This window comes from Amblyomma maculatum, chromosome 2 (assembly GCF_055883805.1).
Source record: "Amblyomma maculatum isolate TAMU_Amacu chromosome 2, ASM5588380v1, whole genome shotgun sequence".
Classification (NCBI taxonomy): Eukaryota; Metazoa; Arthropoda; class Arachnida; order Ixodida; family Ixodidae; genus Amblyomma; species Amblyomma maculatum.
The window spans coordinates 149495261-149518346 of record NC_139345.1 but is presented as its reverse complement, the minus strand read 5'-3'; the positions used below and the strand labels follow the sequence as shown (position 1 = coordinate 149518346).

General features: G+C 47.7%; 1 protein-coding gene across 1 annotated transcript in view; it reads right to left on the bottom strand.

Annotated features, from left to right (window-relative positions):
• Positions 1–4465: 4465 nt before the first annotated feature.
• Positions 4466–23086, bottom strand: part of LOC146200155 (uncharacterized) — a 44622-nt gene continuing 26001 nt past the window's right edge. Inside the window, exons 9-11 of the mRNA XM_084595389.1 lie at positions 14030–14207; positions 6226–6445; positions 4466–4763 (exon numbers count right to left, since the gene is read on the bottom strand). Coding sequence (XP_084451515.1) covers positions 4619–4763; positions 6226–6445; positions 14030–14207 — 543 coding nt within the window. The 3' untranslated portion in view covers positions 4466–4618. The remainder of the gene's footprint in view (positions 4764–6225; positions 6446–14029; positions 14208–23086) is intronic.

The window sequence follows — 23086 nt, the reverse complement described above, 5'->3', positions numbered from 1 at the left end:
TCCCCTTTAGAAAACGGTGACTGGCGGATACATAACACATGAAGTCGCATACCGTAGTCGACCGCTACCCATTACTTTATATAGAAGACTTTGCCGCAGCCATAACCGCAGCTCTTTACAACACGACATTCCATATGATCGACCTTGTCTGCACATACCATAAAATTCTAATGTCAGAGAAGATATTTCGACTACAGCCATCGCAACCTCCTTCGAGCTCTTCCCGCTGTGATTTTAATTTTTTATAGACACAAGGTCTGCCCTTCGTTGTAAACGACATGCACGTCCTTCCTGTGGCCAGAAACGCATTAGACGAGCATCTATACTGTCTACGTGAGTAGTTCACCCGTCTCTCCACCCCGTTCCCCATGATAGAGTCATCAATCTCGCTAAGCGCGAATTCAGTGCTTTTCACTTCGTTGGTCATCACATTGACTCAATTGGCATTCGATCTGTTGCGCCGGAGGTGCTAGCAAAGAAAAGTTATCTGCAACCTACTTCTGTTTCCTCGCTACGCCAGCTGCACGCGTTGATGAACTCTTCTCGCCGTTTATTTGGAACTGCACCATTTTGGCCCTGCTTCTTTATTGTTTGCACACTAAGAACACCAAGACCCATCTCATTAACCAGGGCAAATATACATTACGTTCATCTGGCGCTCCCACTTTTTCAAGGTCATCGTTACTTACCCGCGTGGTCTGGTCTGCTCTCTGGGCTGAGGCCACAGCGCTTACCAATATCTCGGCCTCCGCCGTCGCACTTGCTTACCCACATGCGCGGTCCACTTTGGCTGTCCACCTGCCATAATCACGTATTCAGCGAGCTCTTCGGCGAGTTCCACCTTCTCGGCACGACTCTCCTGTGCACCACCGCGTTACACTTAACCAATTACATGGTAAAACGATTCTCCTGCCGCATAAAAAGACTCTCACTGCAAATTCATCGTCCATGCAGTGGGTTCTGCACTTGGCTATCACCGTACTAAGCAGCTTCAAACACGATCTCTGCTGCTTCATTGCTGAGATTGTTTATAGTACCTGATTACTCCTCCCTGCTGATTCGTTCGGCCCGCACCCTCTCCCCTGCCCCTCGAACTGCATATACTCCTATCTTCTGCGTGAAGTGTTCCGCTACAGTCGGTGTTAACTGATAATCCTTTGGGCTATGTTCCAACATAATAATCTCGGATCTCACTAAGAATGGTACTCCCATTTCCGTGCCGCATGACTACCACTATGCCCTCGGCAATAGCACTATCTAGGACGTTTTGTGTTCAGGCCCACTGTCTCGTCTTGCACATCGTAGATCTCGCCGGCGCGGTGGGTGCTGTAACCTTGGAGCTCTGCCTGTCATTTCACTAACGAGGCATCTGCTTCCACCAACGCTTCACTCTCCACAGCTGTCTCGGCAACTCCACGTGTTCAGTGGGACCCCGACATACCCCTAACTCGTCGCTCTGCTCCTGCCTTGCGCGCAGAGCTCGGTAGCAGCGCCCTCTCTGGACGATGGGAGCTGCGAAATAGTATCGACAGAAGTCGCATGACAACAACACTCGGGACCCGTGCGGGCACTCGGCGATGGAAGAAAGCTGTTCTTTAATCCTCATTCAGCTGTTCTGGGGACTGTGCCCTGGTGATCTTCTATAATCACGAAGCTTTACGGCAATATTATGAACAGAAGCAGAAACTCAGAATGAGGAAGTAGATTATATTCCCGCAAATATTCTCTAAAGGCACAGGGTGCAACATTACTGGTTTTGCATATAGCGTTTCAGGTCACACGGATCCGAGAGGGGCGCCGTATTGCAGGGCTTTAAATAATTCGACAAACTGGCGTTCTTCAGCTTGCACTTACAACTCACAGTACACGTGTACCTAGCGCTGTGCCCCCATCGGATCGTGGCCACCGTAGATGGGGTCTAACCAAAATCTCCCGGCTCAGAACTCGACCGCCTTACAGTTTGATCCACTGAGACGTTAACAATAGTGTATAGGAAGCAAAGAAATGATAAAACAGTGCATTTCTCGGACTCGCTTATCGCCCTGTGCTCGAAAACAAGCTTCTCTTGTCACCCAAAGCCATACAATGGCAGTTCGCCGAAACGACAAGGAAGCGAGATTGCTGTCACCACTGCAGAGAGGCCGGAATAGTATGCTTTGTTTTAAGGGGTGTAATGTCCCAAAGCAACTTCGGCTAGGACAGACGCCCTATTGGAAGGCTTCAGTATTTTAGACCCATGGGCTTCATTAATATGCACTAACACTGCACCGCACACGCCCGCCTTGCTTTTCGCCTTCATCAAAAAGCAGCTGTCGCGGCCGGGATTCGATCCTGCGTCCTTAGGATCAGCAGTCGAGTGCGGTAACTCCTTAACCAGATTGGCGGGGAAGATCAGAACGGATTCATGTGGAGTCAACTTTCGAAGATAAACTTCATCGACCCAGTTAGTTCTCTCTGTGAAGGGTTGGCCCGTATAGCATAGAATGGATCTTTTCGCAGCGGCGTGGGTAATGTATGATTTGTTTAGGCGTGGTGAGGAAAGAATTACTCTTCCTTCTCTCCTGTGTCCACCGCCTTTTCCGCTCGCATAGCTCCTATTTTTGCTGGAGCTGTGTTCTTCCCCGCTTTTCCATACTGATATACCATCCTAAAACCATATCTATATCACTTTTCTCGAGGACAGCATGCATTTTGGGTCCATGTCACTCTGTAAAACATAGGTTGGGGATGAGTGGTTGCGCAATGAACGAAATTACATGTGTTGCATAGTCACTACTGAGAAAATGTAGCAACGTCAGCCACGTCCGCACAGCACGGTAGGCGCATTCCTTAGAGGGTCACAAAAAAATACAAGTTATCTCTTTTCTATTATCCCCGTTCTGCGGCTCTATAATTATCACCTAAAACCAATAAAAACACGTCTCATGCACTTATGACATCGCCATCACTGCGTTAGCATACTGTTAATCATCAAGCGCTGTCAACTCGTCCTTTCATGGGGTGGATTCAAGTGGAGGTACGTAGTACATCGTAATTCAGCCACTCGTTCAATACAAGTTTTAAAAAACATCGTATGATGCTTGCATAAGAATATCTTGACACACGCTTACGTTTTTACCAAGGGTCATGCAGTGTCATTAGCGGGAGACGATTGACTATGACTGGAGAAGTTGAGATCGGAACGCTTTTGCGGGAGTCTGATATTTGCGGAATTGAGCTCGCTAAACGAAAACACCGCTCCGAAATAGTCAGGGGGAATGTGATTTATTATTTCTCCATAATAATCAGCTCCGACCCAAGTGAACTCGAGAATAAGGAGTATCTGAAATGCAGGTAGATTTGATAAAGCACTCTGTTTATATGAGAATGCGCAACTGCTAATCAGTTCTTGCCTTTCGGACTAAACCCAAAACAGTACAGCTTGGAGAGGATCTGTTCAGAGCTCGTTTCTGTTTTAACGTAAAACATTTCTTTCAGAATGAGCACTGGAATGTGTTCGTAATGGAGACGACATAAGGATATTTGTAAAGCAAGGTAGGACAAACATAACTGTAATGCAGGCAAAAAAACAACATCTCATTGTTGGAGATTGCAAAATTTCATTGGATATCACTGAAATAAGCTGTATTAATTTCAAGGAAAGTAGAACAAAACACGAAACCTATATATCATGGCAAACTGTTAAGGAATGATATCAAATGGAAACAAATTGCTCGTATTATACTTTGGCTCTCGGCTATCATGACACGGGCCTTTTTCACGACGTTATGCTTTCAGTGCACGCTATCCACAGTAATCTTAATTTGTGGTACCAATTTGTAGATAAGCTATCATAAGCGGTTACGTCGGATATGTCATTTATTTAAAGAACGATCCACGACATGTGAAGACGAGGTAGAATAACAAACACTTTTCTGAATTGAGCCCATTACTTCTTCATTTCACGCCCTCAACTGACGTACATGCTTTTTTTATTTATCCTGTGTGTTTAGAAATTGCTACTGATGTACAATATAACACTGTCACCGATCTCTTATGCTGAGCAGTGCGGTCACTCTTTTAGAAGGAATGAACTGTAAACCATCAAATTACCAAAAAAATATCCACTTTTTGCTCGGTAGCATCTGTTCGTCGTCGCTGAGTCAGTTTCACACTGCAGTATGCATCCATAAGAAGCTCCTTAATAAGATTATGGAGTGTATTCCAGAATGTCACACGCTTGAACACAACCTTCCCGAGATTTTAGCACTTTTATGGAACCAGAAGCGAGCTTAGTCGAGTATAGAAAGCAAGCAATAACTAGAAAACGTCCGTGTGAGAAGCTATTAGCAATGTGCGGTTCTTCAGCTTGAAAACATTTGAAACATAAGCACGCGTCCTTCAGCTGACCGGGTATAAGTGGGACTTGCAAAGAGCTTCCTGCGTTATACTATATATAGGAAGCGTAAGTCATCAATATTTTGCAACTCGTTTTATTTTGCACATCAAGCAGGCTCACCCAAGCCAGTTGATGAATTCTACTTATTGACGCCTCTCCTAACTTCATCACCCTTGATCTTCATGGACGCATTGGACGCCAAGTCAGCAGGCGGGTGTACATGGATGCCCATTTTCTTAATCAGTTGTTATCAATTTTATTGTCTTCGATGATCATGGCGGCAGCTTTATGTCCCATCATCATGGTGGGGAAGTTCAGGTTGCCTGATGGAACGTACGGCATTGCCGAAGCGTCGACAACACGCAGGTTTTCGACGCCACGAACTCTGCAAGACACATGGAAGACACCAACGATATAACCAAGTGATACTCTTAGACTGAATTCCCGTTATTTACTTGACCGTGTCCTGTGCTTTACCTGTTTGATTCAAATGTGCTAATAATTCATATTCACTGTACGATTGCGATTCTGGCTATTACGAAATTCGAGCGCACTTGTTGAAGCACTCGACCTAGCGGGTGCACGAAGTATTTGAAAAAGCTATTCACTTTCGCCATAGACAACATCATTCATACTGCGTGTTTGTTCCTAGACAGAATTGTACAGGCCGACGCAGGAAATTAAACGCAACGAAGTCCTCAGCGCCCTAGCCGCGCACCTCAGCGACATGAAAATTTACACGTTATTTAAAGTAGCAGTCTTTCATTTTTAAAGTACGGGATGTACTGATGTGTTCTCGTGTTGACGTGGCACCAGAGGCGAAATCAAAGACAGCACTGTCAGCGGTTAGATGACATCAGAACACCTGATGTTCTACAGCAGCTGCATGTCATCGTGAGTGATGACACAAGAAAGTTAACGGGGACCATTGGAAACGAGTTTCAGGTCGCAGAGTCGACTGTCATGCTCGCTGTGCACGAGGAGTTCAGGTATCATTCCTTGCCATGAAAGGAGGGCCTATTGTATGGGAAGGGGGAAACTCACATCTAGTAAAACTTGGAAGATTCGTCTGCTCCGGTCCAAGCGCTTGCTAAGCAAGATGAAGAAGTCTGAAGAGCCTCGAATGGGTTGTTGTTTTATTTTCAGATGAAAATAATTTTGCCCATGACCAAAAGTTTAAACGCCATAATAACAGGCGGCTACGATGTTTCACGCAAAAGTTGAATCATTTGTCATGCTTTTAGCTGTCGTCAATAACGAGGGCGACATCACTTTCCACACTTTTTTGCAGAATGACAAAGCGGTAATACTGCCGCGTACGCGGAGTTGCTTCCCACTGTTGTAAAGTCCTGGATAGAGGCTGTTCCCACTTTTAGCGCTTCAATCTTAGTAGAAACCTCTTTTCTTGTAGGGGGATGATCAATGTTAGAGACTGCTAGAGCAGGTGTTTCTTATTTCCTTATCCACTTATTGAAATCGCTTTTCTTAAAAAAAGGCTTAATTATTCAGTTTTTATTTCTTTTTACAGTGATAATACTGAATACGCTCTGTTTGAGTACCAGCAAGACCGCGTCATGCAACGCCAAGGCCCAGAGATTACTATAAGGGAGAGCACTCAGATTAACTGAAATTTCCCAGCCTATAATTAAGCACCAAAACGAAACCACCCTCAAGACTATATTTATGCTGCCTGTTGCCAACAAAACCTTGGAGTTGGTGTTTTCTGTCAATATGGAACTGCTTAAATGGCAGCCTTTACTCTAGGTCTCAAGAGGACGCTTGCTTGACAGCGGTTCTTCATTGGCACTGGAGAATGCCTGCACCGACCGGTCAGTGAGAGCACTCACCTAAGCCTGGCGTCAAGCACGGCTTGTGCGTGTGTCCCCATGGGAGCAGTACAGCACGGGTGCCAACCACTGAGCGATGTGTGCCGCACAAAGCAGCGCAGGTAGGCGTCGCTCCACAGGGGCCCTGATGATTCGCAGTCTGGCAAGGGTATGTCCCAAACGGTCACGTTGGCCTTCTTCATCGCTTCACTTCTCAGTACTTGCAGAGCAATCTTGGAGCCTGGAAATGCCCTCAGATTCAAGACATCACTCAATCACTAAAACCAAACAATAGCGGCCAATTTAGCTAAATTGCTTTAATAAGGTTGTGCAAGCGCGTCGCTTTTCATTTCGTATTCAGTTCGTGGTTAGGTTTTCAACTATAGGCTTTCCGCAGATTTCGCTGAAATCTATTATTGGAGACCTTAGCGGTTGTATAGTATTATGCCTAGGAAAAGCTTAATGTATCCTAAAAGGCCAATGTCATAGTGATTTGTGCTCATCTACGTCACCAGGATGATGTTGATCAATGAGAACGACGTGATGCGGTGCAGAGCGTGATAGAGTGGCACATTAACACAGGGGGTGCTATGTTGCTGCTATGGCCCGAAGTCATTAGAGCAATGACCAGCGAGCCAGATATGCTGGAAACCCAGGCTCGCAAACAATGCGATGAGTATCATACTTCTCTCTGCAGGCAGCAAATGTCAAATGGTTTTCAGATATTGGGTCTCTGTGAGAACGGGAGTAATAGGGATATCGCAAATCGTATTAGACACATATGCAGTCAGTTTCAGTTTAGTCGTCCAGTCGTGTCCGACTCTTCGTGACCCTATTGACCATGTCACGCCACGCTTTCCGGTCTCTCACTATCTTCCTAACATCACATAACTTCATCTGCAGTGCCTCGAGGATGCCATCTAACCATCGCGTTCGCTGCCTACCTCTTCTCCGGCGACCCTCAACCTTTCCCAACATCAGATCCTTCTCCAGCGACTCCTCTCTTCTCATCAGATGACCAAAGTAGATGAGCTTTAACTTTAGAATTTGATCCTCCAATGAGCAGTCAGGGTTTATGGTCGACAATATTGACTGATTTGATCTTCTGGCAGTCCAAGGAACTCTCAAGAGTCTTCGCCAGCACCACAATTCAAACGCGTCAATTCTTCGGCGGTCAGCCTTTATCACAGTCCAACTCTCGCATCAATACATCACAACTGAAAAGACCATAGCACGAGTTATACGGATCTTGGTTGGCAGACTAATGTCTCTGCTCTTTACTAGGCGGTCAAGGCAAACCATTGCTCTCTTTCCCAGAAGCAGGCGTCTCCTAATTTCATGGCTGCAGTCTCCTTCCGAGGTAATCTTGGAGCCCAAGAAGAGAAAATCTGTCACAGCTTCCACTTCTTGTCCCTTGATGCTCCAGGACTTGATAGGGCAAGACGCCATGATCTTCGTCTTTTTAATGCTCAGTTTAAGCCCAAACTTCTCACTCTCTTCTTGTACGCGCATCAGAAGTCTCTTGAGTTCCGCTTCACTTTCTGCCATTAAAGTGGTATCATCCGCATATCTAAGTGTTGATACGTTTTCCAGCAATCTTCACTCCAGCTAAAGACTCGTCCAGACCGGCCTTCCTCATGATGCACTCTGCATATAGGTTAAATAGGCAGGGCGACAGTATGCAGCCTTGCCTCACACCTTTCTCAATCGGAAACCAATCAGTAAGACCATGCCCAGTTCTGACTGTGGCCTCTTGCCCTTCATACAGGTTCCTGAGGAGACAGATGAGGTGAATTGGAACTCCCATCTCTTGGAGAGCTTGCCACAATCTGCTGTGATCTACGCAGTCAAACGCTTTCGCATAATCAATAAAGCAGAAGTAGATGGGTTTCTGGAACCCTTTTGCTTTTTCCATGATCCAGCGAAGGTTGGCAACTTGGTCTCTAGTTCCTCTGCCCTTGCGAAACCCAGCTTGCACGTCCGGAAGCTCCCGATCCACATACTGCTGCAGCCTACCTTGGAGGATTTTCAACATCACCTTGCTAGCATGCGAAATAAGCGCGATCGTGCGGTAGTTGGAACAATCTTTGACACTGCCTTTCTTTGGAATAGGGATGTAAACTTACCTCCTCCAATCCTGTGGCCACTGCAGGGTTGTCCAAATCTTCTGACATAATGTATGCAGAATGTTAACAGCGTCATGGTTGAGGTTTTGAAGCAACTCAGCTGGAATGCCATCAATTCCGCTAGCTTTGTTCTTAGCAAGGCTGGCTAAGGCCCATTCAACTTCACTCTTCAGGATGCCCGGCTCGAGATCAGTGATCACAACCGCCTTATGTTGGGTTTGCACATTCGGGTCCTTCTTGTACAGTTCTTCTGTGTATTCCTGCCACCTCTTTTTTATCTCTGCGGCACAATGAGGTCCTTGCCTCGTTTGTCCTTTATCACGCCCAGCTTAGCACAGAAGCTTCCTTTGATATCTTTGATTGTCTTATAGAGAGCTCTTGTGTTCCTTAATTGGCGGTTGTCCTCAACTGCTTGGCACTGTATGTTCAGGAAGGCATTCTTATCTCTCCTTGCTATTTTCTGAAACTCCGCATTGAGAACCTTGTATCTTTCTCTTTCCCCCATAACTTTTGCCATCCTCCTTTCCTCAGCTATTTGCAAGGCCTCTTCAGATAACCAGTTTGCTTTCTTGCATTTCTTTTGCTTTGGAACTACCTTAGTAGCAACTTCTTGTATTATATCACGAACATCAGTCCACGTCTCTTCGGGCTCTTTGTCTTCTACATCTAATTCTTGAAATCGATTCCTCACTTCCACAGCATATTCTAATGGAACTTGATCCAGATTATACCTGAAAGGCCTTCTAGTTTTCTGCGTTTTCCTCAATCGAAGCTTAATCTTGGCAACAAGAAGCTGATGATCGGTGCCACAATCGACCCCAGGCCTTGTTTTTACTGCTTGTATAGCGCTTCTCCATCTCTGCCGGCAAATAATATAATCGATCTGATTCCTGTACAGACCGTCCGGTGAAGTCCATGTGTACAGCCGCCTCTTGTGCTGTTGAAAATGAGTATGCGCTATGGTCAGGTTGTTTTCTTGACAAAACTCTACTAGCCTCTGCCCAGCTTCATTTGGCTCACCAAGACCGAACTTGCCTGTAATTCCGGATATTTCTTAACTCCCTACCTTAGCATTCCAGTCTCCTATGGGAAAAACGACGTCTGATGATGGGGTGCGGTCTGAAAGGCATTGTAGGTCCGCATGAAATCTCTCAACGTCAGCTTCTTCAGCAGTAGTGGTCGGTGCATAGACTTGGATAACTGTTATGTTGAAAGGGTGACCTTGGATCCGAAGTGAAATCATTCGCTCATTTTTGCGGTTGTACCCTAGCACTGCTTTGCCCATTCTTCTGTTTACTATGAGAGCGACCCCATTCCTTCTCTTGGATTCGTGCCCACAATAAAAGACATAATGGTCGCCGGAGTTAAATTCTCCCATTCCGTCCACTTGAGCTCGCTGATACCCAAGATATCAATGTTCAATCTGTCCATTTCTCGCTTGACGATATCCAGTTTACCTTGCGTCATAGATCTTACATTCCATGTTGATATGTGATACATCTCCTTGCAACATCGGACTTTCCGGTCGCTTCCCGACACATCCACAACTGAGCGTCCTTTTGGCTTTAGCCCAGCCGCTTCATTCGTCCAGGAGCTACTAGGAATCGCCCTTTGTTCATCCCCAGTAACATGTGGGACGCCTTCCAACCTGGGTGGCTCATCTTCCGGCGCCATATCATTAATGGTATTGTGACTGGCCATAGGGTTTTCTTGGCAGGAAATACTGGAGTGGGTTGCCATTACCTTCTGCAGTGAATCACATTTTGTCAGAACTCTCTGCCGTGACCTGTCTATCTTGGGTGGCCCTACACAGCAGAGCTCACGACTTCATCGAGTTTCACAAGCCCCTCCGCCACGATAAGGCAGTGATCCATGAAGGGGACATATGCAGTCAGACGGTATTAAACTTTGTCAAAATAATTTCCGCCAAGTCACACGAAATAGCCACTCCTAACGGCATCTTCTGAACTTTGTCTTGCTGACAGGTATTAGCGACTCCAATGTTCTTCGCCACACCTAAATATGTACACTTGGTCCGCCCACCTCGGCTTAATAATAGTACTCTTGAACTGACACCTCAGAATCGTTTATCCGGTGTTACCTGACCGTTTTTCCCGAAGCGGAAAGAGGAGAGAATCGGGAGCGAAGAGAGAATAACCCTTGATGATTAAGAGTAACAAATTTAATTCCATGGGAAAAGGAAGCGTAGCAGGGGATGGCAGAACGTTAGCCGAGCGAATGAGGTCGGGAAGGTTTCAAGGGTCTGGGAGATGCAACTAGCACAGGACAGGGTGGTTTAGAGAAACACGGGAGAAGTGGGTATAGTCCGCATGTTGGTGATGATGACGTGGCTGTTTTTGCGAGCCATTGTCAACTGGTTTACTTTAATAGGACTAGCCTATCGCTAAATTGTGTATACCCGAAAGTACCGAACCTGGAGAAAGGGAAGGGCACCGATTAAAAGCTTCTTAGCGCCCTCTGTTGCATAAAGAGAAAAACACAATTCACACGCTGCAACGATAGGCTACATTACGAAATGCGCATACGGCAGAAGCAGCTAGTCGGCACTTTGTGAACGCCGCACGATGCTTTCATCGCTCACATAAGCTTTAATTCAAAAAGAGTCTTATCATACGACAGTAGTAGTTCGGGAAACGATTCAAGCTGGATTCATTACTAAAGCTATTAGTAGAAACCGTCCAGCTGCAATATGGCTAAACACGTGTACAGACAACAAGTGTGACATGAGTTCGACGAGCTATTCTGCAAACCCTTACGAGACTGGCACTTGTATCGAATGTCACGGATTTCAAACGTGCATTGCTGCGATGTTTGAAATTGAGGAATTTAAAACATTTTAGGGAACCCTGATGAAGCGGCACCATACATAGGAAGTGCTCATTCGAGTTATTGATGCAAGCCAGACGCTTCCAACGACCAAACTTACACCATTGTGGATCTCCCGCTGGAAGAAATACACTGTGGGGTTTAAGCGTTGATAAACCTGGTGATACGAGCGAAAGCTGTGAGAGTTGCCACGGTAATTCCGGTAAGACTGCTTTTTCAATCCACGATTTCTTTTGTCGCATTTTTTTTTCTTTAAGCTGAGTTTTGGGAAATGGAAGGCGCAGTTACTACTGGGTTGACACCAGGGAATGGCGGACGCACCTACACCTAATCAAGTGAAGGTCAAGTTTTACTATGATTGCGAAAGCAATAGTCTAACAGCTCGTCGCCGTGTGCCGTGTCCCTGTCCATGTCCGTGTACATGTACGTGTCCGTTTCCGTGGTCCCTCATGACGTTTGACTTCACGTTACCTCTATACCGCGGGCAGGAGCTGCCAACTCAGGTCGCTCTTTTCCTACGGGAGAGTGATATCAGAATCAGCCTGCCAGAACCGTCTGCATTCACGTTACCCCTATGACAAGCAGGTACGTATAGGAATAATGTAGCAGGCAAAACAAGCTTCCGCCGTGGCTTTCGCAATTCAACTAGGGTTCACCAGAGCTAAACCACAACTAATTGTTTTTGCACAACAATCTGAGGACTAGCTACGGGATGAACTTATATTAACGTATGAAGCCGAGAAAGAAACTGGGCATAGCGGTTCGTTCAGTCCATGATAGGTCAGCAATTGCCTGCGCTTTTGTGGCATGGTCACTAGATGACCAACATTGCGATGACCATGTTTATGCAGGCCGGTTCAAAGAGATTGCATATTTTTTTGTTCGCCCTTCGCTAAAATTTATTTCTGCGTTCCACAGACATCTATTTTTTTTTTAACCTGTCTTTTACGCCTGCTTGGAAATGATACGTACAAGTTGAACAATGCGACGGCAGAGCTGTCGGTCGCCAGACGTCATGCACGTCGTACTCAGAGCTGATACAGCAGTTACTTTTCCTCTGGTTGTTGTACATCCGTAGACGAGGCAGTGGTGTTAAGACGATTTTTGGCAAATGCAAAAGTATAACAAAGGCATCGTTTCTGGTCGTTCTGGTCTTCTAAACCACCACGTATTTCGTAAGCACACACTGTCTCCAAGCTCCGTGAACATACTGCATACCTCAAGTTACAACTATCTCGTATATCTCAATATATTTTAGCACCAGCACGATTTCTGAAAGATTTTCTCACGTGTCTCACAACTTAATCACTTCATACATGAATTTCTACGATGGATACAGGGATTCAGTACTACAGCGAATAACTACAACGGAGGCCGAGTTCTCCAAGGCGCTTCACTAGACTCCTCAAGATAGGCTTCTGCTTAAGTTAACGCATCTGAATATTTGCCCTCAGGTTCCTGCACGGGATAAGCAACCTCCATCTCACTTGATTTATGACCCGCTAACTATTCCGTGCTTCTCCTCCCAAGCAACGCTAATAAGGGCAGTTTTCTAATGACTGTCACACTCACTGAGAATTGTCGTGAACACTCAGAAATGAGCTTTGATGCTTCTATCGACACCCACCGTAAATGTTGACAAACGTCCCAATTTTTATCCGCACTTGACTATGTAAGCTGTTACTTGAAAAAAAAAATGCTTACCAGAAAGCTGTTATATTTCACGAGCAATTTTTTCCACTTACAAACCACATTTTTCCTTAAAACATTAAGCAATCGACAATGCAACTACTTACAATTACATAAGAATCAGGTTTTAGTCCTATTTAGCAATGCACTATCTTAATTGCTACCTACTATACGACAACCTCTCTATAGGTCTCCTTAAGAATAAATTTCAAGCTGTTCCCGTCCAGCTATAAAATTTTGCCTATACCAGTGTAATTCGACATACAATTGCATGCGTTTCTGCCATGTGGTACCTGGATCCAGCGGCCATCTTATACAATATCGAATCGCTGCAGAACTGCACTGTTCGTTTCGCCTTATTTAAGCTTATAACTGTTTCACTCTTCTCACGACGTTAAAAGCTTAATGCTCTTCCATAAAATTTAGCGCCATTCGTTTCTTGAAAGCGAATTCTTTTATTCCAGGCCTGCATACTCCCCCGCATTTTAACCTTAAACGCATGACACTCCATTCTTCTGGTAGCGTTAATACAGAAAATCGACAAAATATATCAAAAGGTGGTAAGAATTGTTATGACGTATAAGCTTTCAGCTTATTTCACTTTTTTCCTTTTTGCTTTCATTTGTTTCATTTCTTACTCTTCTCGTATGTTGCTGTTCTCAACAGTTTTGTGACTACTGTATTGTGCTGCAGTACAGCGATAATTTTTCTTTATATCGCCATCACTTCTTGGGACTGCAAGCTACGTTTTCCTGTTTAACACTTTAGATGATTTTGGTCGTTTTCACATTTTCTTTATCCCCTAGTATTTTCCCGATCCGCCGTCCTCTTCATATCAGCCCCACCTGAGATCTATCAGTTATATTTCGAATAAACTCATATTTGGCGAAGTATGACGTTGTAGCTTTTTTTAGTGGCGACAGCTTTTGCAGTATTATTAAAGGACGCCGTCACATAGTGTTAAGATAAATAACACAAACACTTTTCTGGTTACTTTTAAAGTAGTAAAACACACGGCCCTGAAGCTACGTGTTCCCCTAAAACAATACACCCTTTCTCTCTATCTTTTTTGTTATTGTTTTTTTTTTTATGTACGTGATTTCGAAGAAAAAATAAAATTTTCTAGCAGAAATATCTGAAGTCACACATTGTGAAGTACATACCTTCAACGAGAGCGTCCAGATCAGAACTTTCCGATAGAAATCGAGGCTGAATAACGGGATATTCTTCTGCATCTGTGCTTCTCAGCCGTATAAAGCCTGACGACTTCGGATGCAAAAGTATTGGCACAATCATAAGCACATAACTTCCCTGTTTCTTCTTGTAATACTCGTCGTATATCTGAAAAGTGTTTTGCATATGACTTAGATAACAACGTCATATTCCTGTTGCTCAGTTCATACTGTACTCTATACGTACAGGATGGCATACACCTTATGCGCCTGAAGCAGTGATTAAAAAAGGCGTACAGGTAACGAATTCCATGCGAAAGTAACGTGCAGCGCAAGCGAGGAAAGGCAAACAAACAAGAGCTCGTGCTTATTAGATGTTTTCAGAGAAAGATATCATCACGCGATGTCTCGCGCTGCTCCGCCACCGCCGCGCGCGTGCCTCGATGGTCTGCGCAGTTGCGCATTCCAGAGGAGTTGCGGCTGACGCACTGGCGCCGGCGCATGCCCAGCTGTTCGGCTCCGTTGCGTAGCAGCCAAGTCTGACACTGCTCTAGAGACACTTGATAGCACCGCGCATGCGCAGAGGTATTAGTGGGGGATATTGTGGAACAGCCCTTGCACAAACGTCTGTTCTTTTCCAGAACCAGCTGGCACACAGCGCGCAACGCTCCGAGCAGCAGTCAGCGATGATGATGATGATGGTGTTGGATCTATACAGATGAAAGAGGTGAAAGTTCACGCGCTGCGCTCACAATATATAAAGCGGGGCGTTTGCTTCCCACAGCCACAACAACAGTGCGGTATAGCATGGAGAAGGAGGGTGCAATTGCTGCTCAACGACACGGAACAGCGGAGAAGCTTAACTCATCGGATCCCTAAGTAATCGCCTGGCAATTGGCGGTTGAGCGTCAGAAGAACGAACATAAGAGGCTAAACGTGCTGAGAAAGCTAAGAATAAGAAACTCAACCTTAGCTAACGCTAAGTATGTATCCTGGCATAGCCGAGCTAAGCCACTGCCAATTTTTTTTTGTCGCTCCCTTTGATGACATTTCTAAGATGTCGCTTGTCAAAAGCTCTTAATTGCAATGCATGTACCATGTTCGTGCTGTCCTATACGACTTTTCAGGCTAAAGCCACGACGTCTTCTTATAGCCCTGCCCCAGAATTCTGTTTTGGAGTGTCGAAGGATGACACCTTTTACCAGAGCTCGTTGCTGCGACTGTAGCAATGCACAAGAAACGTCTTCCCAGTGAGCGCATAACCGTGCTATTCTTGCAATAGTTAAACACATTATAAATTCTATACACCGCGGATCTAAGCTCCAACCTTCTGTTTCAGTCGATGGTAATGCACAAGGCTCTTCTGTAAATTGCCATACCTGTGTTAGCTGAGCAGCTGATTACAGAGCCTATACCTTTGTCGGATATATGAAGTAAACAAACGGCTTCTGAAACGGAATATTGTTTCAGTGTAGGGTATGTATATATATATATATATATATATATATATATATATATATATATATATATATATATATATATATATATATATATATATATATATATACCCTACACTAAAACAATATTCCGTTTCAGATGCCGTAATATATATATATATATTACGGCATCTGAAACGGAATATTGTTTTACTGTAGGGTATATATATATATATATATATATATATATATATAACGTTATAAAGGGAACAGAAGATGGAATATGGAGAAGTGGACATGCGACGCACTCCACCAATGCAGGTGCTTTCGTCTAGGAAAGATGACGCGTGCCTTTGCATTCGGAAATTCAGTGATTCGACGCATGCTTTAAATACCTAATGCCGTTTCTTTCAATTCTGTAGTGCTTTATTGGTGTCATAGGTCGCAGGATTTAGGGCGCGTGCCGCTGCCCCGTGAGGGCGCCTATAGAGTCGGCGGGAAGCTTGCCACTCTATGGCGCCATAAACACGTACTCCCACCAAGGGCGCACACTTGCGGCCTCTGCCTTCCCTCAGCGCGGCCGTACCATCGAAGCGATTTTATTACTACCTCGACTTAGAACGCTGTGATCGGCTGCCTTTACTTTCGGCGCCTCTAGCAAGGCATGGATAATATAGGAGGGTAGTGTTTCGTTGTTTTCGTGTAGGGTAAGCGCTCACGCGGAATCATGTGTCCACGCCGAACATGGTCAACACGCTACTCGCGTCTCGTGCTACGTCTGCTGTCATCGGGTATGGATTCCCAGTCGTAAAAAGTTTTACGTGATCGAAACGAGACGATTCAAATTCTCACAGGAGCCGAGAGTGGCCGCGCAAATGACAGGCCAGGAAATTTGTTGTTATTGTTGTCGCGACTGAAGGAAGGAGGAAAAGAAATTGCAGGGGCCTGCTACTGGCTCTGTAGCTGAGCCACCTCTGCTGCCTTGTGCGGACAGAATATAAAATAGAGAAGAAAGAAAAAGAAGAGAGGGAAAAAGACTCGCATCGCAACAGCCGTCGTCCACCTCCGAAACGGTAGCGGGGGCAATGACGGCCTACAACAGATAAAAGTATGGTGGCAGGCTCGCCCCCGCCGCAAGCGGCAGTGACCTACCAGTCCCAGCCCCAGGAAAAGCCACGACTCCTCGAGGAGGAGGAGGAAAAACTTTATTAGCCCTATATTATTTGGCTGTTTTAGACGTCTTCAGAGATGCCTGCTTGTTGTATCCACAAGAGTCTTCTCCGTCGACTTCGTCCACTTTTTCACAATGGTCGGTTGCCCTCAGTCCAGGGCTCCGCTGGCTGCTGCCGCCCGTTGGGCTCGCTGTACCAGACCTTGCTGGTCTTCGCAGCGGTCACTGGACAGCAGAGTCTCCCATTGCTCCGCACTCGGGTTTCGAATTTTGGGGACCACATCTATGTTTTGACATGCCCATGTGATGTGATGTAGTGTTGGTTTTTCATCGCACCACGGACATCTGTCAGCGTATATGGTAGGGTGCATTTTGTTTAGTATGTGCAGGTTTGGGTATGAACCCGTCTGTAATTGTCTCCATATGACAGTTTCCTCTCTGGTGAGAGAACTGTGCGGTGGGGGATATCGCATTCTTCTTCCTCTATAGTTTTCTAGTATGGCCGAGTATAACTTGGGTGCTGGCAAAAGTTCCGCAGACTCGTCGGATGCTCGGAAAGTAGTGTATGCTCGAGCTATCCTGTCAGCCTCTAGGTTCCCTGCCACCCCCATGTGCCCCGGTACCCATATAATTTTGTGTCTGGTCTTGTTTTCTTTGTGGTTGTTAATTCTGTCGCTCGCTTTGAGGAGTATACGGAGCGCGTGACGACCAATCCTACCATTCATGAAATTTCGACAACTGTTTGAGAGTCCGTGAGTATCGTTAGCGACCCTCGAAAATTCTCCCTTCCGACTTCTGAAAGTACATGCTGACAGAATAAAAGTGAAACGCTTCTTCTATGACTATCGAAAATTTAAAGCACCTCTTTGAGCAATGAGCACAAGAATAACAGAAAACGGCATAAGGGAAGCTATTCTTTCTGCTGCATGGTTTTAAAAGCGGAAGTTTTTATTACTCTCCTTCGTAGCTTCTTGGGCGCTGCAGGAGCCAGCGGCGACGGACGCACTCCTCTTCGGCTCCGCAATTTTCTTATCGTAACCCCGGACAGTGCGACTCCAGCGTACTATCATCAATGCTGCTGGATTTCTAACGTCGTGAGATCCTACGGACATCATTGCGAAGTACGTACAACGATTTTTGACCATTTGCGGTCGATTTGCGCCGCGCCCACGCCGTATGCTCTGCTAGGCCTACCACCCCTCACCGCGGCTGCGCCGCCAGCTGCATCGGGCGCCGAGCAAGCCCACGCGCCGCCTGCCGCCATGAAGGTGACTGTGGAGGGCGTAGAACTAACGCCCGAAGAATTTGCAGCAAGTGAATGGCTGACTAAAGTGAACAAGCTCCGGGAAGCTATAACAGTGAAAGGGGACACCCGCACCCGAAGTTCGCGGCTCTCAGGATGGAACACCAGCGTCCCAAACGACCACCGATGCTCCGGCCGATAGTGAAAAGGAAGCAGACGCGCTTACGCCTGGCCAACGTGGACGCCAACTCGCTAGACGCTCGGTAACTTCCAAGCAGCCCCGCCTGCCTAGCAACACGCTCAAGCTCATCGTACGCCCCAGAGGAGGATTACTACTCTCCAAGACAACTACATTTTAACTGCTCGAAGCGGTCTGCACGGCAGCAAACTTCAACCGCGATTCCATCCGGCATGAGGACCTTATACAAGCCAACTACCTACAAAACACTTTTGCCTACTGCACACCAAATATCGAACGCGCTGAGCGCCTCATACATCTTAAAGAGCTCGTCATCGACCAACGATCGTACGGAATATCAGTGTACTGTGCACCAGACGACTGTTCAGGAAGAGGAGTGATCAGAGGGGTTGATCTCCGTCTCGATCATGCAACTATTCAAGCAGAACTCCAGGACAACCGAAACCCTCCTATCGAGAACTTCAGAAGACTCGGCAACACCACTGCCGTATTGATCACCTTCGCCCAACCTAAGGTCCCTGCATGGATCTATTTTTGTAACAGCAGACACCGCTGTACCATCTTCAAAAAGAAATATGAGGTATGCTACCGCTGAGCCGAGCTCGGCCACCGATCCGTAGTATGCGTGAGCACAGTTAACAAATGCGGAGGCTGTGGGCTTCCCAACCCGGCCAGCGACCACTCCTGTACGCCGACCTGCCATCTCTGCGGGAAAGAACACCTCACGATATTTCGCCCTCCCTACGCCGTCAAGCGCCGTCAGTGGGAAAATCGCAGACGGGCTGAAGCTGCTAAGCAACAAGAACAAGCCTCCTCACGCCGGGTAATTTTACAACACGCCAGCCGCTGGGACCGCCAACGTTCCGGCAGCAATCAACGCAGTCTCAGGGACCGCTCGGACTCCTTCCCACCCCTCGGGCCAAATGCCTCAAGGCTATCATCTGGGACGCCGTCCAGAACGCGGCCAGGTACGCCTGCAGTCGTCCAGCAGCAGCAGCAGCAGCAACCTGCTCTACCGAGGCAGCTCCAGAGCCCGGCTCCGCCAAGACTGCCACCGGCTCCACCTCAAGCGGTGAGTACGCTAGGAGGAACTCCCACTTCTCACGCACTCGAACAAGCCATTACACACCTCACGGCCGTCGTAACACAACAAGGCTCTTGCCGCAAGCGATACGCAAACGGAAGACATACACGCACAGATAGCGCGCCTCGAAGCACAGGGCGTCTTCTTTCAAGGCCGTATTCAATCGCTGGAGGAACATATTGAGAACTCCTTTCGCACCCTCAGCTCTCTGTTTGCTCTACAGCTAGAATCTCTTGGTAAGGCAATCGACTCCCTCTGCAAACATGAAGGCATGACCCCGCTCCCGGTTCAGACGCCAAATCACCCAACGACCTCCACTCCGAACTTCTCCCAACCTAATCATGGCGGCTCGCTCGGGTAACACTACCATCTGGCAATGGAACTGCAGGGGGTTCGCGCGCCAGAGGGCGGTCCTTCAGCAGTTTCTTACCGCTAGCGACCCCCAGAAATCTTTGCCCTTCAAGAAGCAGAGAAACATGCGAAATTGGCTGGATATTGGACATACACATCGGGAAGAGCAAATCCCAGGTGGCTACTCTAGTTAGGCGAAACCTTACGGTTATCTTGCATGAGCTAGACTCCACTTTCCCAGACCATATCCTTCTCGAAATTCTCCCCCGGCCCTCTCCTGCGACCAGGCAATGCCTTTTCGTGCTCAACGTCTATAGCCCACCCCGATCACACAAGGCCGTCTTCGGGCCACTTTTCCTCCGAGTACAGCAGCTAGCGCGAGGGCAACCTCTAATTATTCTCGGTGATTTCAACGCTCCGCATCAAGCATGGGGTTACCACTATGACACGCTTAAAGGCCGATTGCTTTGGGAAGATTGGCACACACTCCATCTGAACCTCTTAACGGATATCACCCAACCCACTCGGAGAGGAACGGGCGTCTCGCGGGACACAACCCCGGATCTCGCCTTTACGGGACCGGGGATTGCAGCTACCTGGTGCAATACTCGTGAAACATTCGGAAGCGACCACTACGTTCCGGAGATTGTCATTCAGGAGCCTACTCGACAACGTACGCGACCAGCTAAAGTGGTCAACTGGGACTGCTTTCGCGCCAAGCGAACAGAGCAAGGCTCTTCCCAACCTATCACAGACATCGCCGCTTGGTAAGCCGACATCATCAAACTAATTGCAGATGTCACTGCTGAAGTTGCTGTGGAAGACTCCGTACCAAACTGCGACAGATATTATGCCCAACTGTGGGACCGCAAACGCAAGTTGGAGGCCCTGATGCAAACTCGCAAGTGGGATCGGAATCTTCGACGACGGCTCGCCCGAGTCCATACAAACATCGAAAATCATGCCGTAGAGCTTACACGCCAAAACTGGCATAATATATGTGACCAGATGGATAAGGCTCCTAATGCCAGAAGCACCTGGAAACTACACCGTCACCTCCTCGACCCCGAAGGGAGCAAGTTCCAAGCCCGCCAGCAGCTCCAGCGTATCTTCCACCAATTTCCGGGCACCTCATACGCCCTCAAACAGGAGCTAGTAGACACCTACATCCGCCCAGGACCGGTGAAATCTTTCCCTCCTTATCAGGGGAAGGAAAACGTCCGTTTAGATGCTCGCCCCGCCGGGGTGGTGCAGTGGTAAGACGCCCGACTACTGTGCCGGAGTTCCCGGGATCGAATCCCGGCCTCGGCGGCTGCGTTTCGATGGAGGCGAAACGAAGTGGCGTCCGTGTGCTGTGCGATGTCAGCGCACGTTAAAGATCCCCAGGTGGTCGAAATTACTCCGTAGCCCTCCACTACGGCCCCCCTTTCTCTCTATCCACCTTCACTCCCACCTTCATCCCTTCCCTTACGGCGCGGTTCAGGTGTCCACAGAGCAAGTGTAACAGATACTGCGCCTTTCCCTTCCTATGAACCAACCAACCAACCAACCGTTTAGATGCTCCCATCACTTTACCGGAGGTACGAGCTGAGCTCAATCGTCTCAAGACAAACTCAGCTGCAGGCCCGGACCGGATATCTAACCGTATGCTTCGGAACCTCGACGACGCTTCGATTCATGCTCTCACAGACTTTCTGAAAAAATGCTGGGAGCGGGGAGCCATCCCGCAAGAGTGGAAATGCGCCAACCTCGTGCTCATCCTCAAGCCGGGCAAACCACCTACTCTCTCGAACCTCCGCCCCATTTTTCTCACGTCCTGCGTGAGAAAACTATTGGAGCATGTAATTCAGACCCGTCTTCTTCGTTACCTAGAAGAACATCACCTACTTCCAGACACGATGTTTGGTTTTCGACCACACCTTGCAGCCCCAGACATGCTCTTGCTCAAGCATCAGGTGCTGAGACATAGCACTTTGGACACCAAAGTCATAGTTGGTCTAGATGCCGCGAAGGCCTTTGACAATGTCCGGCATGAAGCTATTCTGCAGAACCTCCAGACCCTAGGGGTGGGACAACGAACGTATGCATATATACGCGACTTTCTCACGAACCGCACAGTGCAACTTGACACCGGCTCAGGAGATCCTTCCACCATCTCTCCTGGAAGCCGGGGTACACCCCAAGGCTCAGTGCTTTCCCCACTCCTGTTCAGTATTGCGCTGCTTGGCCTGCCCAATCTTTTGGCAGATATTCCCCACTTGCACCACAGCCTATACGCCGACGACCTCACTCTGTGGATTACACACGGCAGTGACGGCCAGATCGAGGAGACCCTGCAGACAGCCATCGATCGCGTTGGTACCTACCTGGCCACAGTCGGCCTATCCTGCTCGGCCACCAAGTCTGAATACATCATTGTCCCAACCCAGGGAAGACACCCCAGATCGCCTCCGGCTCCTTCAATCTGCACATACAGGGCACTCCCATACCCCGTACCGACCGAATCCGTATCCTGGGCCTTCATCTACAAGATAATGGAGGAAACGGCACTACTCTTCAGCGAATAGATCAATCTTTAATCCAGATCAGCCACCTGCTCAAGAGAGTCGCCAACAAGCATAAGGGCATGCGCGAATCCAACCTTTTGCGCCTCGTACAAGCCTTCGTTTGTACGCGCATTGCCTATGTTGCCCCTTACCTTCGCCTCACGCGAACAGATCGGGAACGACTGGATGCATCACTGCTCAAGGCATACAAGACAGCATTGGGTCTACCCATGTCCACTTCCACCACCAAACTGATGACCCTCGGGATCTCCAACACAGTCGATGAGCTGATTGAAGCGACTCTAACTTCCCAATATGAGCGCCTCTCGCTGACACATGCGGGCCGTGCAGTACTGAGCCAGGTAGGAATCACTCCTCTGAGGGCGACTTCTACGTATATGGACCTCACGCCTGAGCAGAGACTCAGTCTTCGTATTCCTCCGCTTCCCAAACGTATGCATCCAGAGTATCATACAGAGCGCAGAGCCGACCGAGCCCGGCAGCTCCACAAACGTTTTACCGGTCGCCCCGACGATACGTACACAGATGCCTCCCACCACCCCCGTCGCCCCGCTATGGTTCCGGTTGCATTGGCACCGCACCGAAATTGGCACAACGCCTGCAGCGTCCTCAACGCCGCAACTGTCACTACCGCAGAAGAGGTTGCCATCGCGTTAGCTCTGACCGACCCATCCACCAAAGTAGTCGTTAGCGATTCCCAACAGGCAATTCGTAACTTCGATGCAGGTCGCATATCCCGACAGGCACACACTATCCTCCGATCTCTCCCCTTACCGTCTACACCTCGTCTTCTCATATGGACCCCAGCTCATGAGGCGCTCAGCGGGAACGCACAGGCGCATGCTCTAGCCCGAGAACTCAGCTACCGGGCGGAGCACCCTCCTCAGCCTGCCGCTTCCTCTGACACTCCCCAAGGCACTCACTCACGCCTTGTTACATACACGGACATCCTCCAGCATTATCGGCTCGAACGGTGTCTATACCCCTCTGGACACCG